Genomic DNA, 19,604 nt, shown 5'->3' with positions numbered 1-19,604 from the left:
GCAAACAGTGCAGAAATGGTCACTTTTCAAGGTATCTGTAGGAAAATGATTTTTTTATGCATATGAACTGGGCAATAGCTTGAAACACATCCTACTGTTACCATCCGCACAATATATCTAGATTAGTCCAGATATATTACATCAAGTTAGTCTAGATTATTTTAGTATAGTGACTATACATTTTCCAACATCACTAGATTCATTGACTTTTGTCTCGTTTTTCAGAATGATATGAAGTTGAAGGAATCAAATACTATACAAAAAGAAGAAATTGACAGGTAAGAACCACTAAAATATGCTGATTTGATTTTTATGATTTTTCATTTTTTCTTGTTCTTTATTTGAAAATCCCTGCTATAAAATAGTAAGCACATTCAAAAACCCCATATTCATTTTTACTGTATGATTGAATAATTTCGATTAACATGAAATGTAAGGAATCCATAACAATAATGATGAAAGATTGATGGAAAGACGTGAAAATTATTCTGGAATAAATTCTATTGTGAATGAAATGATTATGAACACTTGCTAAACCATAATTAATCTAAAATACTGTACTGTACCCTTATTTTTTTTGTTCAAATAAACAGTGAAACTAATGAGGGTTACATCTCATAACATTTATAATATTAACTATTCAGATTTGACAATAGTGCGAAGACAATTGGGGTATCTTAGCTCAAAAATAATAAATATAATGCCAAATGCATTGTCAGAATATCTTTCTAATAGGGGTAGACAGAGGATGGAACAGATAAATAAGTGGGTGATACAAATATTTTTCTTCGACATCAGTCAAATATTATAATTACTAGACTAGTAATTTATTGTTAACTTCGATTTTTTTGTAGCTTTGATTATTAGTAAATAATTTTTTTTATATTGTCTAACAGCTGATACTCTCACTCAGCGGTCAGGGTTTTGCCCTTGCTGGGTGGTGCCATGTAATTTTAATTTATTTGTAAAATAGCATAATATATTATTATAATCTAGAATATTTCTTTTGTAAGTTTTGTATTTTGTTTTTATGGGCAATAAAGATGTTTAAAAATAAAAGGTTGAAGTTTTACATTATTTAAGCAGAAGATTCATATTTTTCGTTTGGGGATAAACATTCACATACATTAATATATATTACAGTCGACCAATTATATAGTATGTTTCAATATTAAATAATTAGACAGATAAATGTAATAATGTTATTTTATCTGGTCTATTTATAGAACGTTCTCTGTTTCAGATTGAGAAAAGAGCTGGAAGAAAAAACCAAGAATACAGACAAAGAAGCAATTCGGAACGAATATGAACAACGTCTGACTGCAATAAAAGAAAAGATGGTTTGTATATTATTCAATTATTCTGTTAGAGGTTCTCAGGGTAAATTAACTTGGATAAAATAATTTCATAGTATCCTTTTTATAAAAAAAAAAAACAATTTTTTATAGAATACAATAGCAACTAGTTTTGGAATTTTCAATCCATTCTATATGCTCAATCAATTCAACACCAAGAGTGGAATGCGCGAAGCGGTAACGTTGCAAGGCAAGCAGACTTAAGGCTGTGCAAAGGCTAAAAATAAACTTTCTACTGGTGATATTTTTCAAAGTTTTTCGATTTGTATACTATCAAGCTATTAAAATGTAAAAGTTTTTTCAGGAAAACATTTTTTTCTATCATTACTTTTTGAGATATGAGTGCCTAAAATTTAAATTTTGGGACAGAAAATTTCAAATTCGCTAAGAGAAAAATCCATGAGATTTAGAGGATAGATTCTTCATGGTATTGTTGAAATAATAAAACCAAAAGTTTCTGAAAGTATCAATTTTTGAAAAAGTAATTTAATTTACTAAAAATGACCAAAAATAACTTTTAGTTGAGTTATTTTTGGTAAATTGAATAACTCTCAAAAATTGATATTAAAATGTAACTTTGTTTTACAGAAACTTTTTGTTTTACTATTTCAACAATACCATGAAGAATCTATCCTCTAAAATCTCATGGATTTATCTCTCACCGAATTTGAAATTTTCTGTCTCAAAAATTTAAATTTTAGGCGCTCATATCTCAAAAAGTAATCGAAAAAAATGTTTTCCTGAAAAAAACTTTTATATTTAATAGCTTGATAGTAGGCTATACAAATCGAAAAACTTTGAAAAATATCACCAGTAGAAAGTTTATTTTTAGGCTTTGCACAGCCTTAAGCCTTCTTCTCAGTCTTTTTCGGCAAGAGGATTAAACATTCCGAAACCAGTTAATTTATTTTATATAATTAACTTAACAAATCAAGTAGCCCTAATGAAATACTTTATTAGATAACTTGTTAGAATTCATATTGTCTATCTACGAGATCTTGAGGTTCCGTTCTTCTAAGCAGATTTGCTTTTTGGTTTCATTTGTGATCTTCTATTCTATTGAGCCAAATATCAGACTTTAGATTTTCTTGATGTGTTTCACATTTAGACGAGTTTGTAGATTGTGCCAAGTGGATCACAGTTTTGAACGATTTTTCCCCTGAACTATACATTACATTACAAAGATAGTACTTGTTAATAAATTCAGAATCGGTGTTTCCATGTTTCAGAAAGGGTTTTGGCGCGAAGATGTCAAGAATAAAGCCGAAGAATTTGAGTCCAAACTGCGACAGTACAAAGAAAAGGTAAGAATCCCTCTCTCCCTTCTACTTTTTCAAGATGGCTATTATTTATTTCCCTAAGCTTTCATTCAATCGTGAGTACTTGAATGAAAAATGTTGTATATTTGATTAAAAAATATGAAATTAGATTTCATTTTCCAATCTTGAAAAATTATTAATTTGAAGAGTATAACAAAATTTCCACTTTCTTTGAAATTCGCAGCAACGTATTTTCTTGTAGATCGTAATTTGAAGTTTTTTCTCATCGATTATTAATTCCGTCAATAATATTACTGTGAAATAAGCATGTTCTTTTACATAATACCAACTCATTCATGATTATTTGTCGTTTCTATCGTACTTTGTTGTTTTTTGATTTTTGCATTGGTCTCAATATTAGATCATGAGTACTACGGTAATTCAGTTCTAAAATCATTGTCAAGTTTATATCTCAAACGCTTTCAATGCAGTGTTAATAACACTGTTATTTCTTACTTGTCCCTTCAACGTTTAATTGCTTATTTGATTTTTTCAGATCTCGAAAGATGAAACTCACATTGCCGAATTGAGTTCTCAGCTGTGGGAGACAAGTGACAAACTGCTCCGCATGCAAAATGAATACCACAAAATGAAGAAGCTTTATGATGAGCTGCGATCGAGCTTTGATGCAGCACATAACATAGTCACACATGCTTCATCTGCTGTAAGTAATAGGCTTACTCAAACAAACTTTCAACAATGGTTTTTCTATTAAAACACTAGTATTACTTTTTGAATGATTTCTTATAATGATAATGCTCTTGAACAGCAAGTCACTTTATTTTCATTCCCTGTGGTGGTTTGATCTGAAACTGGTATGTGAACAATATTTAGTTCAGAACTTAAAAGAGAGAAATTCATTTATTAAAAATAAATACAATTTATTAAAAATAAGAACCAAGAAAACAAGTGTGAAAGATAATAAAACAAATATGTAAATGGAAAAACTATTGACTAATGTATGCTTACAATTTTATGATAAAACTAAATTCGTAGTGTTGTACTGGTTGAAATGAATCTGGTCATTTAAACTATACTGGGAATTTTCCTTAATTACTCTTGTTATTTCTAAAGCCTCTAGAATATTCAAAGATCTGCCTTTGTTATTAACATGCAGAAACTCAACATTCTCCTTAACTGTGAACTTGTGATTATTTGTTATCAAATGTTCTGCAAAGTTAGATTCCCCATTTTGTTTATTCCAATCTCTGATGTGTTCTTTAATTCTACTTTTGAAACTTCTACCAGTCTGACCCACGTAACAAGCATTACAATCATCACATTTAAGTTTGTACACCCCGCTTTTATCCAAATATCAATTTTGTCTTTACTCCAGCTAAATAGACTATTTAATATCGGTTTGGTCTTGAAAGCAACATGAAATCCATTCCTCTTCAATTCCCTACCTATTTTATCAGATACAAGGCCTAAATATGGGATTGTTATACAAGTCTTCTCCTCACAGTTTGAGCCTACAAAGCTAGAATTGATTGAAATTTTTCTATTAATTTTACTCAATAATCTGTCCACCATACTTTCTTCATACCCATTTGTGACAGCTATCTGTTTAATTTTAGTGATCTCAATATCAAAATCATGATGGCTCATAGGTATTGTTAGTGCTCTATAGACCATACTATTGAAAGCAGCAAGTTTGTGAGAAATAGGATGACAAGAATGAAGAGGAATGATAACATCAGTATGGGTTGGTTTTCTGAAAATAGAAAACTTGTGAAAACCAGTGCTATGATCTATTCTTAAATCTAGAAAATTCAATACACAATCCTGTTCTACCTCTACAGTGAATTTTATACTCTGATGTAATCCATTCAGATAGGAAAGAAAATTGTCTAGTTGTCTGTTACTTCCTTTCCATAAGCAAATAATATCATCAACATATCGAAACCAGTAACAATTTTATCTTTGAAATGACTATTTTCAATGATTCTACTTTCTAACTTATCCATAAATAATCAGCTAGGAGTGGTGAGAGGGTGACCCCATTGCCAACCCTCTCTTTGTTCAAAAAATCTATTGTTAAATTTGAAATAATTATGCTGAGTGCATAACTTCATCAATCCTATCAGTTCTTCTCTGAGTGTATGATCATTTATAGAGGCTTCCATTATTTCCTCAGCTCTTTCAAGACTTTCTCCCACCGGAATGTTAGTGAATAAATTAGTAACATCAAATGACACAAGTTTATAGGATGATAGAACAGGAATATGTTTTATATTGTTGACCAACTCCAATGAATTTTTAATACTAAACTTTGGTTGAAAACCTGTTAATGACCGAAAGGTGCTATTCAGTTTGTGAGCTAATTTAGAGCAGGGGGAATTAACAAAAGATACCACTGGTCTTATAGGAACATTAGTTTTGTGTAATTTAGGTTGACCGAAAAGTCTAGGTGGATATGGATTCATAACTGTTAGATACTTAGTTTCTTTCTTGTTAAATAATTTGGTGGTGGTGGTAAACTTATTTCTAATCAAGCTATTGATTTTGGTGGTGGGATTGGAGTTAATCTCAATAAAATTGTTATCTGCAATGAAATGGTTTACCTTACTTAGATATTCGTCCTTATCCATTATTACTGTAGTGCATCCTTTGTCAGCTTTCAAAATCATCAGGTCATTGGTTTTCATCTTCTTCTTTAAATTCTTCATGATGTCCGCCGTTTTTGTGATCTCTGGTCGAAGTTCCCTTGTATTTTCTTGAAGAATTATGTCAGCACATCTGTTAGTTAGTATTTTGTTCTTTGAGGCTTCCCAATTGCTATCAATGATGCATGCTAGTCGTTCAAGTTGTTGGTTATCCAAATAGTTATGACTACTGTATTTGTTACTTCGTCCTAGTAACTCTGTCTCTGAGGATGAAAATTGGACTTGTGAGAAATTAGCTACCCTATCAGCAAACTTGTGTTGATGTTGAATGATAGGCCTATTATTAAGTGTCGGATGTTGATCTTTGAGAAGTTTCTGCAGTTTTTTGTTTTGAGTGACTGTTTTCTCACTCAATCTCCTAAAAAGTTGTTCCCTACATTTGGTGTCTAGAAAATCCCACTCAGCCTTGTGCAGTTTGCTTGCCAGTTGTATGTGGAGAATATAAATGTAGAAAGATAAGCTATCCCTTATTTTATACCAGTGGCTGATCTCCTTCTTAATCCAAAATTTCTGGGCGGTTTTTATGCTCTTCTGTGCAATAGTAGAAGTGTTGTTGGTTACTATTGCCACATACTTTGGTATAACCTTCAGTTTCAAGCATTGTCTATTGAAGAAAATGTTCCTTTCTGCTACTCCATACTTGAGTTTCAATTTAAAATATAACTTCACTTGTTCAGCTTGACTTGCTAGTTTCACTTTTTGTGTAGTTGAGAAGTTGATATTGTGGTAATTATTCATATTGAATGAAAAAGACTAAGAAATTGTTTTCATTCAATGTTTCATTCAATATGAATAATTACCACAATATCAACTTCTCAACTACACAAAAAGTGAAACTAGCAAGTTATTATTTGATAACAAATAATCACAAGTTCACAGTTAAGGAGAATGTTGAGTTTCTGCATGTTAATAACAAAGGCAGATCTTTGAATATTCTAGAGGCTTTAGAAATAACAAGAGTAATTAAGGAAAATTCCCAGTATAGTTTAAATGACCAGATTCATTTCAACCAGTACAACACTACGAATTTAGTTTTATCATAAAATTGTAAGCATACATTAGTCAATAGTTTTTCCATTTACATATTTGTTTTATTATCTTTCACACTTGTTTTCTTGGTTCTTATTTTGTACTCAAAGTAAATTTTCATTATCAAGGCGATTCTGTTGCTTAAGCCGCCATTTTGTCACACCGTTGAGGGGGAGGAGACTGTCTGGCTAGGCCAATGGCAGGCGTTCATGCCCTCGACCAATAGCAGTACACGCCTACTAGTATAAATTCTGCTGCTCTTGTATTTAGTTTTAATTTATCAGAGATTGACAATGGTGTAATAACCGAAACCGGTCTTTCTAATTATCAATAAATCAGTGATTTTTTGACAATTTCTTAGTCTTTTTCATTCAATTTAGAATTTAATTAGATTGAAAACCGAAAAGAATCAAAATATTGCACCAAACTAATTAAATTTTAAACTTTAAAAAACTTTTAAAAATTGAAATTTAACAGGCGTTTGTGCAACCTGTCGTTAATCTTCAAATTAACAGGGTATAAATAAATTGTTTATTCAAGTAAACACCTGATGTTAGCATTACTCATCATAATTTATTATCTTAAGGCATCATATCACCTGAAATCAAATTCAAATTTATTTTGTCAATTAAAAAAATTACAATTTCAAAGAAAATAGTATAAATCACAGAAAATATACTGTTCATACATACTGGGTAGTATTAAGTACACACACACAGCAAAGAATGTAAATCCACTCTTTATAATTATATTATTAATACGTTGATTATATATCTATTTATATTTTTCACTAATAAAATATTGTGATGAAAATCTCATTAATTGAGCCATATGTTAATGCTCAATTTATTGGTATCAGCAATACCTTCTATTACTTCAGGCAATACCTACTATTACTTCAGGCCCCACAACTAATTAATGACGTCATAGCATGTAGATTGATTCTTCCTAGAGTCATAGTAGTTTCTACTAGCTCATCATTGTATGCTCTCCAACTTTTGTTGCTATATCGGTTTTTATTGGGTGAAATAATATTTAAACTACAGATTAAAGACATTTGTATTTTATTAAAATAAAAACACTTTATTCGACTAATGCTATAATTTCCTCAAACGTTTAGCTTAATAGACATATTTGATTCAGTGATAGAGATTTTGATGAATTAATCTCAACCAAAAATACCTAATAACAGCCTGTATCAGAATCAAAGGAGAGGTAAAGCAAATAAGGTAAACCAAATCAGAGGTAACTCATTTTTAGGAAAGAGGCTCCCACAGACTTGGATCACAATAAATCTGTGGTTACAGAGAAACCTATTATAAGAATGTTTTCCAGTTAGGTAAAACCTTTCCATCTTATGATGTTATGGACAGTTCTAAAACTTGCATTTACTTTTTTATTCATTAGTTTAACTGTTCTTTCACACTTTATTTACACTGTTCTTTCACACTCTTATCACACTGTTATTTCACACATTATTTACACTGTTCTTTCAAACTTCATGTAAACTGTTGTCCCACACTTTATGTACAGTTCTTCCAAAGTTATACACAATTTCTCACTCATTAAAACTTTTCAGTGTTCAACAGTTTTCAACTTCCTTTTTTTCAATTTACTTTTTGAAAAATTATCATGGGATAAAATGCTATGGAAAATATTGCATAAAACGGTGAACTCTGTTGAGTAACGGTTGGAAAACTTATTTGTATCTAAAAGATTTAACTGTTCCTTAATAAACTTAAATTTTTCCGAGTTGGAGGCAAATTCCAATTCCTCAATTTGGCTCAGACACCCATCAATTGTGCTGAATAAATCACTTTTATTTGGCCTCCCATTAGAGCTTTGAATGAATTTGGTGAATGAATGCAATGTTTCAATTTAACCGTTGATGTCATTTACATCATGCGGATAGTTTACATTGTTCATTGCTTTTGATTCAACTTGCCCCACAAACAATGAAAACTGTAAATTTGAATTCACCCTGGCTGAAAGTACAATGTTAGGCACAGGCACAGCTTCAACAATCAAGAAGAGAACACTGTCTGGTTTTTTTCGACACTCCATTCACTAGGTACTTAACTCTCACTAAATCCACTAAATTTGATAATTCAATAAAATTTTTAAATTTGAATTCATCATCTTATTTCTTCTTTGATTGCAAACTTTTTTGAATTGCTTGATTTAACTGATAGTTTTCTTGACGCTCTCTTCTTTCTTCAGCACTTTCTCTTGAAGAATATTTAGTTGACCAATGTTTTGGGCAATTGGGAAAGAATCTGGGAATTGCACCTTCTTTCCACTTGACTCTATTGATTTTGGCTCCCTGATTTTCTCCATGCTCGTTGTATGCTCTTACTACTTTGATGATATCCCTATCATCAAAGTGCTTTTCACATACCTGAAACAAAGGTGCAACTTTATTAAACCTGTCAAGATAAGGTCCTCCATTTCTCTCCTCTCATCCCTGCTCTCCACTGATCAACAAATTTATGAATTAGGATGAAAAATTTCTCAACTCCTGTACTTTAATATTTTGACAAAAATAACTACTATTTGACCTGATAAACTTTTTTCAAATAATAACTGAATAAACTCAATTAGTTGAGAAACCACAGAGTAATTCTGAATAAAATGCAGACATTTTTTAAGATTTTCCGAAAAAAATTTCCAACAAAATAAAAACATGCTTAGGCCTATCTGTTATGATAAACTTGTTATGATGAATTTTAATTTTTTCAAAGTAGCTATGCTTATTAATAAATGTCTGTTTGCAGCCTTTGCAGGAAAACTTAAGGCGATTGAAATTAAAATTTAATAACTTACCTTTGAAGATTTTGTAGGATTAAAGTTCTTTCTTCTTATCAATCGTATCCATTTTCTTTTCATAATTTCATCTTTCGGAAAAGAAAATACAAAAACTTTTGAAGTCTTATAATTCCCGCGACAGTTGGGTACACAACAACAGAATCCCATGATTTAAAATTCCATTCACCATTACTTTCCACAGACAAATATTAGATTTAAGATAAACAAACTATATTTATTAAAATAATAGACCGTGAAAATAGAATTCGTGATACAAATTTCGATGGTTACCGTATCAGATGCAATAACAAGTATTTCGCTTGCCTACCGCCAGTAGATCAGTGATCTACATGTGATGACGTCATAGTTTTGTTAGAGCTCCAGTTGTGGGGCCTGATGTAGTAGTAGGTATTGCTTCAGGCCATACAACTAATTAATGACGTCATAACATGTAGATTTATTCTTCCTAGATCATAGTAGTTTATACTAGCTTATCAATGTAACTTTTGTTACTGTATCGATTTTTTATTGGATGTAATATTATATAAATTTTCAGATTAAAGACATTTGTATTTTATTAAATATAAATTTTATTGAAATAAAAATACTTTATTACACAAATGCAATAATTTATCCATACTTTCAGCTTGATAGACATAGGCCTACTCGATTCAGTGTTAGAGCTATTGATAAATTCATCTCAACCAAAAATACTTAATAATAACCTGTATCAGAATCGTAGGAGAGGTAAATAAGATAAACAAAATTAGATGTAACTCTTTTTTAGAAAATAGGCTTCCCCAAACCTGAACACATTGAATCTGTGGTACAAAGAAACCCTTCAGGAAAATGTTTTTCAGTTAGGTAAAACCTTTATTAGGATGTTATGGACAGTTCCAACACTTTGCATTTACTTTTTAATTTATTAGTTTAAAAGTTTCTTCACACACTTTATTTACACTGTTATTTCACATTTTATTTATACTGTTCTCCCAAACTTAATTAAATTTTCCACTCACACGTTATTTACACTGTTCTTCTACACTACTTCATGTAAACCGCGTTGTTTTGTAGAATTGAAGTTCTTCCTTCTTCTCGCTCGTATCCATTTTCTTTTCAAAGTTTCATCTTTTGAAAAATGAAATACCATACGGAAACTTTTGGAGACTTGTTATAATTCCCGCGACAATTATAGGTACACAACAGTATCCCATGATTTAAAACCACAAATTCATTATTACTTTTCACAAACGAATATTAGAAGAATGATAAACAAAACATATTCATTGAAATGGAAGACCGTGAAAATTTGAATTTGTAATTCTTATTATGTTGATCAGATGTGATAACAAGCATCAGCGCTCTTATTTCGCTTGCTTACCGCCAGTAGATCATGGATCTACATGTGATGACGTCATAGTTTATTAGAGATCAGTTGTGGGGCCTGAAGTAATAATAGGTATTGGTATCAGTCACTATTTTATTTTTGGAATATTTTATTATGCTATTGTTTACTTACCCTCTGATTGATATAATCTCTTGATTTATAGTCATGAAATAATTTTCTTCTTTATTATTCTACAGCAAAATCAAGATTCTTATTCAAGAAGGAGGAGTCTCTCAGTTGATGCGTTTCCTTTGAAGTAAGTTTTCAGAATTTCACAGAGTTCGATAATTTAATATAGCCTATTCATTTCAAAATAGAAATAGCAAAACTATAATTGGAGGATGAAAATATGTGCGAAATATTAATCGCAAATTTTTTTCGTCCCAATGTTGATCTTCTAGTGTACTCTTAATATGAATTTATGCTTATATAGTGAGTTCCACGTTATAATGGCAGTGTGTGATTTGCAATGGTGTTGCTATCCTTGTCTATCTTTCAACAAAGCAGATGGCACTGTCTCTTTCACGCATTGCGATGTTTCCACATCGTTTATCAACAATGTAGAAATTCAACTAATTGACAAAATATTTAATCTCAATCATGAAAATTCATTACTACATCTTTAAAAATATATTTTCTTGACAAATAAAATATGATTAATTATTTTCAACAATAATGAACAGTTAAATTCATCAGATATAACAGTATCAGCTGTTGGGGTGGCAAGGCTGAGATCTGGCAACACTTTTCTCCTATCTTCCTACACTGCCATTATAACGTGGACCTCACTATAGAAGTGCTGCTTGAAAATATTAGAGTTGTACTTGACCATTCACTGCTAGTGATTATAATATCATGGGGATGGGCAGCAGCTAATAAAATAGATGTATATTACCATCTACATGTATATAGTAAACCTGTATTAGTTAACATTGGCGTTTTGTGTTAGCTGAATTGACAGCAAAACTCAGAAACAATTTACCAAGAAATTCAGTGGATACAGTATAAGACAAATTAAAATAAATGCTGTTATTCTATACTTTGTTAATCCAGCTACCATAAATGAAGTATATTAAAAAGCAATATTATACGTTCACAGATCGAAAGAGAGGGACACTGACTCTCAGAAATTTCTACTGGATCTCCAAGATGAGTCAGAGAGTGGCAATCCTAGGCGGCGAAGTCTCCTGCCATCGGGCATGGGTAAAAAATTCTTGTCTTCGGGTTGGTTAATTAACTTTTTTATTATCTATTTGTTGAAATGTTTTATTTTTCTGTGAGTATTGATGTTTTTGAGTTTTCTGCTTTGTTGCATAACTTGCTTATAAGCATTAAGCATGTGCTGTAACATCATTCTTACAATTGCAATTTCAAAAACGTATTAGAATTTGATTAGATGTATGGTGATGTTTGTCACTCATCAAATCTAATGGACTATTATAAATATTTATGTTTACTGATCCATTCAGTTCAATAAGTGTCCTAAAACCCGGACAGAAAATGACATTTTTAGAAGTGTGTTTTATTCCAAATGCGTTTCATACAAAATTTTGTTATTAATGTAGCTTACATTAAAGTCTATACCTTGCTGAAATAATGTTAACATTTCATGAAACTAGTTTTCATTCTTGATTTTGAATTTTATGGTTGAGCTTTGGACGATTACTGCCCACTTGTTATTTGGTTAACAAAGTTATTTTGCATTGTCATAAAACTTACCCAAACTTGAGATGATCGAGAATGACTGATACTATAATTTATCTGAGCTTTTTGCATCTATTAACAAAAAAGAAACCATGCCTGGAACTACTACTGAAAATATTAATGTACTTTTGTTTATTATATACTAATTAAAACGAATAGAGAAATGAATCGACCGTCTCAATTAATAAGTCTGGGATAGATGGAAAATATGCAGTTAAGAAAAGATGAATATTAATTGAATGCTTTCTATATAATGTATTACATTATAATATACAATATATATAATTTATTTGTCTCGTGACGATGAGTGTATGTAATGGAGTCTGATGCTTGTGTCTGCGTGTTGGAATTATAGTTTCAACTCCGAGAAAATAATAATACAAATAAAAACTTTTTCTAATATTTTCGGGTAAAATATCAAACTATCTTAGGATAATTGAAAGACATCATTCATTGATAAATTCAATATGCATGTTCTCTTGTAATGCTTGAAAACATCTAACAGTGCATCTTGATAAGGCATGCTTTCTATAATAATATAATATATTACTTTATTTTATGCCATGATCGCTTCTAATGTAATAGAAGCATTCTTTAAAATCATTGTTTGCCAAAAACTTCGAAGTTGGTAATTTAACCTACTAGTTGTGAAAAAATATAGAATCAATTTCATTTCAAATTTGTATTGTTTTTTATTTAGAGAACAGATGCTTCTACGTGTAATTGAATTATCAAGACCTTGAACTCATTCAATAAAATACTAAATTCTCTGGGATATAGTAGTAGTCGAGGTCGATAAGTATACCAAAATACTACCAATAGAAAATGAAAATTTACCACAGAATATATAAATACAATGAACTATACACATTCAATATGCTGAATATTTTCCAAATTTTCAAATGTTACTAGTGGAAATGATTCGAGAATTAGATCTTCTTCATCACTGTTCAAACTCTTGAAATCAAATTGATACAGTTTCTTCATCAGCGGAAGAGTCCTGTATAGTAAATTATTTATTATCCAAACTTGTACACCTGGACATTATTTGCGATATTGTTGCGCTGATTTGTATTCAGTTCAGTGCATTTTACTGCATTGACAATCGATGAGAATTTGATATGTTTTGAACGTTGATCAGAATCGTGTAAGATCTTGGAGAAAATTGCAATAGCCAATAGCTAGTGTTTGCGGAATTAATGCGACAATGTTGAGTACATTTTTATTCAGTATTGCGCATTTCACTGCAATGTCAGGATCTCTTCACACTTAGCTTCGCTACGCTGAAATTCGTCCTATCTTCCAACGTTAAATCCAAGCGACGAATGTGAACAGGACAGATTCTTAGCTTGGATTTAACATTGGGAGATAGGTCCTATTTCAGCTTGGCATAGCTAAGTGTGAAGAGACCTTAAATCTATCAGAACTTGATTTTTTAATATTTATCATAGAGAAAAGATAGTATAAGTAGATATCCTATGGTATGGGTCGTTTATGTTCCATATTTCAAGTCCAATTGAGCTCAAACTTTTTTGATTTGAAGCCAATAATTACTATCGACTACTGTCTATTATTACTGTTTTGGCCGGATGACAGTGTAAGAACGGCACAGTAAGAGGGACTAGCAACATCACATAGTTTCACGATAAACAACTACTGGGACTATCGGATTGATTTAACAGTGAAAATTGGATCATAAACGCAGTATACTGTGGGATATCCAGTTTTTCAACCGTTAACATTTTTGAGTGAAAATTGACTAAATTTCAGAAAAGTAAAATCATAACCCTATTTCGGACTTTATGTTATCTAAACATTAAAACATTGAATCAGTCATTTTATTCAAACAGGCAGTCAACAAAATGTTAAAAGCCTATAAACAATCACAGAATTCATTTGCAAGAAAATTGTTTTTTTTTTTCATCTATATAATAAGAGAGAGTAGGGTTGTGTTTGTTCGCATCAAAACATGTCAACTTGTGGATTTCATACCGGAAAAACGGGAACGATTTAGATCTCCAAATTTTGCACTTAGATTCTAAAAATATCAATCTCGTGCACCTCGAAGCCCAAATTTCAATTTTCCTTCTAGATTTTTCAGAATTAATGTACAAATTTCATTCATGGGACATGAATACATATTATATGTTGATATAGTACTATAGGTAATTTAGAGAGACTACCTCTTCGAAACAGATGGTTGAAATTGGCAACTAAATTAATAACCAGTCCAATTTTGCCAGGTTGGAATCAAGTTGAGGAAGGTTTCTAAACAAGGTTTGAGTTTTGTCACTTTATTAGGCTAGCACCAAGTTGAAGAACTTATCTATACTATAATGAAGGAAAGAACTGGCTCATACATGTACGGGATAGGAAAATTATGTTTGACGCATCGTCACGTCTAAAGTACTGAACTGATTAACTTGGAATTTTGCATATAGATTCTTAATTAACCGAGGATGGTTCTAGGCCTATTTGAAACTCTTCAAGATTCTACTCGGTCAAGTTTTCAGTTAGTGAAGTTTTAAAATAGACCCTTGCAGAGCACGGGTGACCTACCAGTATAATATATATCATTACCATCCTTATATGTATAATGATACTTGACACTTCCTGAATAAATATTTTATTTTTTGATTGTATGTATTATAGTATTAGTACTGACAAGTTACCTGTCAAATGGGTTTATTCCCAAAACATTGATGTGATGTAATGATTATTAATAAATAAATAAAGTTGGGAGAGAAATAATACAAGGAGTATCCTTAGCTTTTCTCTCCCGGTTAGTGCTTTCTTTTAAAAATGAAATGTTGTTGTGCTATGTGTGTATTGAGTGGATGTCAGACTGGTGCAAGAGGCGGTGATGGTGAAGAAAAGTGGTTATAGTGTGTGTGTTGTGTTGGTGTCGATAGGTCGAGTGTTCCCAAGTGAGGATGAGACGGGCGAAGTGTTCGACAACCGGAACCTGGCCGAGCTGAAGGAAGGCCGCCACGACTTGAATGCCGAGGACGACAGAATGAGTATCCTCATGATGCGCAACTCGCTCTGCCCGCCGCATCTCAAGTCGTCCTATCCGGCCGAAACGCAATTCCTCATCCCCGACGGACCCAAAGAAAACGATATCAAGGTTGGTACTCGAAAATATCTATAGTGAGGTCTACTCTATAATGGTAGTGGAGAAAGATAGGAGAAAAAAGTTGCCGAACCTCTGTCTTGTCAATGCCTTCTATAGACGGAAGCTGATACAGGTTTATTGATTAATAAAAACAATATAAAAAAAACTTGTAGTACCCTTTATTATTAACACGCGAGTAGTCGCGCCCGCGGCAAATTGCCGCACAATTGTAACTTTTGTATGTAGCTTTGGGAATTTTCGTTTTCCAAGGTTGGCAGCTCATGTAATCCTCGCTGTGACTGTCCTCTAGACAATCTTGAACAGTTTGAGGATGACAGATTGAACGTTGATTAATTTCAATATATAGGTATTATCTTCCTATTTTATATTCCATCTTCTGATTTAGACTTTCATTATCTTTTTATTCTATCTAGATGTCGAAAAATGAGTCAAATAAAGAAGGTATATTCATTCCATTCATGAGTAGATTATTTTATCCCATAAAAATGATAAATTCTAACAATAAATTTGCAGTATGTATTTTTGGAATCTCCTCCATGTATTATGTTATTATATACTATTTAATAGTATATAATAACATTAAACACGTTGAGAAAGATTTGAAATTAATAAATATTGAAAGAGCATTGTCGAAACCAACTGTTTATAGTCTAGGGAGCCATAAGGGTGAGTGTGAGCAAAATGCTCACGCGCGACCACTGACGTTCTGCAAGTCCATGCGACTACTCGCGTGTTAAAAACTTTTAAATATTTTAACGACTAGTTTCGACCATAGGTCATTTTCAAGTTAAAATAAATAAATATTGTTCTTTATATTTGTTTTAATTAATTTGTACAAAAGTAGCCCATATAAGTGATGTGTTTTTAGGTTTATTGATGTATTATTAATTAATTCTCATTTTAAATAATCAATTATATTTTATTAAGCAATAAATTATATTTTTCAATAATTTCATAATCAATTTACATAATTAAGATGAAATATTTTATTAATTATTAATTCTACATTGTTAAAAGACGATCTGGCAACAGAGCAAAGCGAGAAAGAGATAGTGCTATCCGCTTTTTTGAATGAAAGACAAGGATAGCAATACCATTGCTAATCAAACACTGCCATTATAATGTGGACCTCACTACAAACACTATCCTTATATATTTATTTATCTATGTAACCATCGACACTAATATGAAAAAAATTGGTAGATAAAATACTAAGGCAATCCTTGTGTTATTTTCAAGTGATGACACAGTCCGAAAAGAAGGTAAGGCAGTTGAACCTCTGTATAATGAAGTCGATCACCCCGAGAAAATATTCACTGCAGAGAGGTATTCGTTATTGAGAGGTTATTCTGTCAAGAAAACTGTCACAATCTTATGGATCTTATAATGTATAAGATAAAGTCATTTCGGACTTTTAAAATATGATCTAAATTTGGGAAAGGAATAGTACAAGGTGTATCCATAGTTTTTCTATCCCATTCAGTGCTTACTTGTGAAAATATAAATAAATATCACTGGCGGTAATTAAATGAATATGGTACATAAAACATTTATGTTACTCTTAAACTCTTACTTTTCCCACCACACGACAGACTCGCGGCACGAATGAAACTGAGTACAGCAATTGAACCAGCAAAATTGAAATGTATGAAAAAGCAAGGATGGGAAAGATCTCGTTTATCTGTCAGCCTACAAATTACAAAGTTCTTAAAATTCCATTTCCTGTAACTTGCATTCAATTTCGACAGGTGTTTCAAGCATTCTCCATTTACTATCTACAACCCTTTCTTCTTTCTACCTTAACTTGTCATTATTTTTAGTTTATTGGCCATTCTGCTGAAACTAAACAATTCCTTGAAAATGAAGACTATCTTACTTACTGGCTGTAACAAAAACAGTCTTATATGTTCAGGATTTGAAAAATTTCTTGAACTGAGTCGAAAATATAAAATAACTTAAGCAACTGCTTACGCTATTTGTTGAATTTTTGGCACTAATTTTTGTTGATTGATCAAGTGCTACTGCAGCCATCAATTTTCATTATCAATAGATCTAAATGTTTTTTTAATTATAATAATTCTTTCAATAGGATGTATGCTTGTAAATTTACAATTGTAGAATGTTGTGAAATTGAAGCATTCCTTGATGCTGAATTGGATGCAAGCATCCCTTTATCCTACATACTATTATGTGTTCAAGTCATTGATGAATAAATAAATACATTTTTCCTTTACAGTGTGGTGGCGAAATTGTCGCTCAGAGTGGTGCTATCAAGAAGAAAGAACGGACACAAGTGAGTTAATTTCTGAATAAAATAACTCTTTTGGGTTGAACTTGAAACCAAACTTAGAGTAAATCAGTTGTTTTTGTATTTATATACTCTAACTCTGTGTTGTTTATGTATTTGCTTTGTTGTTGTTTTGTGTTGTTATTGTTGTTTGTTGTGTGTTAATGGTCTTCAGCTCTTTATTTAATACTACCATAGTACTAGAATAGTATATACCCTAAGTCTGGAGACAAGGGTGTGGCTTTTTGTACTTTCCTTTAGATCCAACACTAGAAAATTGTGTAGAATATAAACTTATAGGACTAGCAGAATTTAGATGGTTATTTTGGGTCGTATTAGCACCAACTTATTTATTTTATCAGATTCAATACAATAATATAGATTATTGAGTATTTCAGATTTTTGAGAATTATCAGATTTAACTCTAGATTATTTTTATAATGGTTTTAAGTTTGTCTCGTGCTGTGTTAGATACTGCGAATTTATATTCCTAGAAAAATCATATTGTTTTTATTTCTTGAGTATAGATTCTACCATAGATAAAACGTATAACCTTTCATTCTACTTTTTTATTGTATGGCTACATAATTTTTTAAAACCTTCAATTATAATGTGTACCGTATAGAGATAATCATTATTCAATATTACATTTAACATTAATACAAGAGAGCGTTTTGTTCAGACTGTGATGCGAACTGTTCAATCAATGAAGTCATCAAATGTAAGGCGTGTTTATTGGTACTCTTTTAGGAAAAAATACTCGGTCCTTATGTTTATTGATAGTTGAATACCAGCAGATAATGAGGTAGCCTAATATTTTTTGTTAAACCGAATATTTGAATATTCTTTTTGGATTATTTTCTTGGTTTCAATTCAATTAAAAATATAGTTTCTTCAAGCTAACTATTATGTTAGCTATATTTATGTCGGTGAGCGTTTAATGTAAGAAATACACCTTCAGACGGATTTTTCTCTCAATTCTCCCATCTTGTAATCAATGTTTGGCAGATTATTGTTGTGTATTCGAACTTGGTTCATCTTTTTCTGTGGTAGTTGATGTATGGTATGTAATGCTGTAGTTTGTTTTCAGATAACTTATAAAAAGCCAGGTCCTCCCACTCCAAGTAAAAATGGGGGTCGTTTAGGCAACCAGGTCAGTTGTTGTTTCCTATGAGTTTTGCTTCTTCCACTCCTTTCTCTTCTTCTTCATGTCTTTGTCTATCTCCGAAGTCCAATAGCTTTGAGCTGCTTCCTTAAAGAAGAATGGTATTATTAATAATATTGTACTACAGTTTGTTCTATTAAACAAAGAAAATAAAACACCCGATTCTTCATTTTTTGTTTATAATAATTTTATAATATAATGAACAGCTACTTAGTTGATAAAACTACTAGAATCCCATTCATAATTATGTGTTCTATTATTTGCCCGAGTTATTGGCTCATATTTTGAACATAATGTTAACTAAGAAATAGGGAATTTCTAATTTTGAAATTAGAATGTGAGTATATGCATTTCAACAATAAATTGTTCGAACTATTAAAATTCAATCTATTCCTCACTTCTGATAATCACTAATGATTATGAATTAATGGATGTATGGTTCCATTTGGCGATTTCTCCAGACTGTTACAATCACATGATCACACTTCGTTAATAATTAGACATTTTCCGGTAAATTAACTCATAGAATTGAAATAAAACAGAAGAATGAATTAATCACTGCGCTGTCAAATCCATCTCCAAAATTTCCATCGAGTTATTGGTTTTCCATTTCTATGTAAATTTAAAATGAGCTTCCAAATCATATTTTGAGGGCTCAGACCTACGGTACCGTGAACTGTAGTTAAGACTGAAATTAAAATGTATACCGTACCTTATTCACATCGTAATGTTTGATACAATATAGAAATTA

At 31.3% G+C, this 19,604-nt stretch overlaps 1 protein-coding gene across 4 annotated transcripts in view; it reads left to right on the top strand.

Annotated features, from left to right (window-relative positions):
- LOC111049872 (trichohyalin-like) overlaps positions 1-19,604 on the top strand; it is a 38,646-nt gene that overhangs the window by 11,366 nt on the left and 7,676 nt on the right. Inside the window, exons 4-12 of one of the 4 annotated variants that reach the window (XM_039423098.1) lie at positions 226-278; positions 1,244-1,340; positions 2,585-2,659; positions 3,171-3,338; positions 10,759-10,817; positions 11,661-11,764; positions 15,178-15,392; positions 17,638-17,694; positions 18,779-18,841. In XM_039423098.1, the coding sequence (XP_039279032.1) occupies positions 226-278; positions 1,244-1,340; positions 2,585-2,659; positions 3,171-3,338; positions 10,759-10,817; positions 11,661-11,764; positions 15,178-15,392; positions 17,638-17,694; positions 18,779-18,841 (891 nt within the window). Of the gene's footprint in view, positions 1-225; positions 279-1,243; positions 1,341-2,584; positions 2,660-3,170; positions 3,339-10,758; positions 10,818-11,660; positions 11,786-15,177; positions 15,393-17,637; positions 17,695-18,778; positions 18,842-19,604 lie in introns of all 4 variants that reach the window. The other 3 variants (XM_039423097.1, XM_039423100.1, XM_039423099.1) reach the window with 3 other exon arrangements.

Source organism: Nilaparvata lugens, chromosome 3 (genome assembly GCF_014356525.2).
Source record: "Nilaparvata lugens isolate BPH chromosome 3, ASM1435652v1, whole genome shotgun sequence".
Taxonomy (NCBI): domain Eukaryota; kingdom Metazoa; phylum Arthropoda; class Insecta; order Hemiptera; family Delphacidae; genus Nilaparvata; species Nilaparvata lugens.
This window is presented reverse-complemented; position numbering and strand designations above follow the sequence as displayed.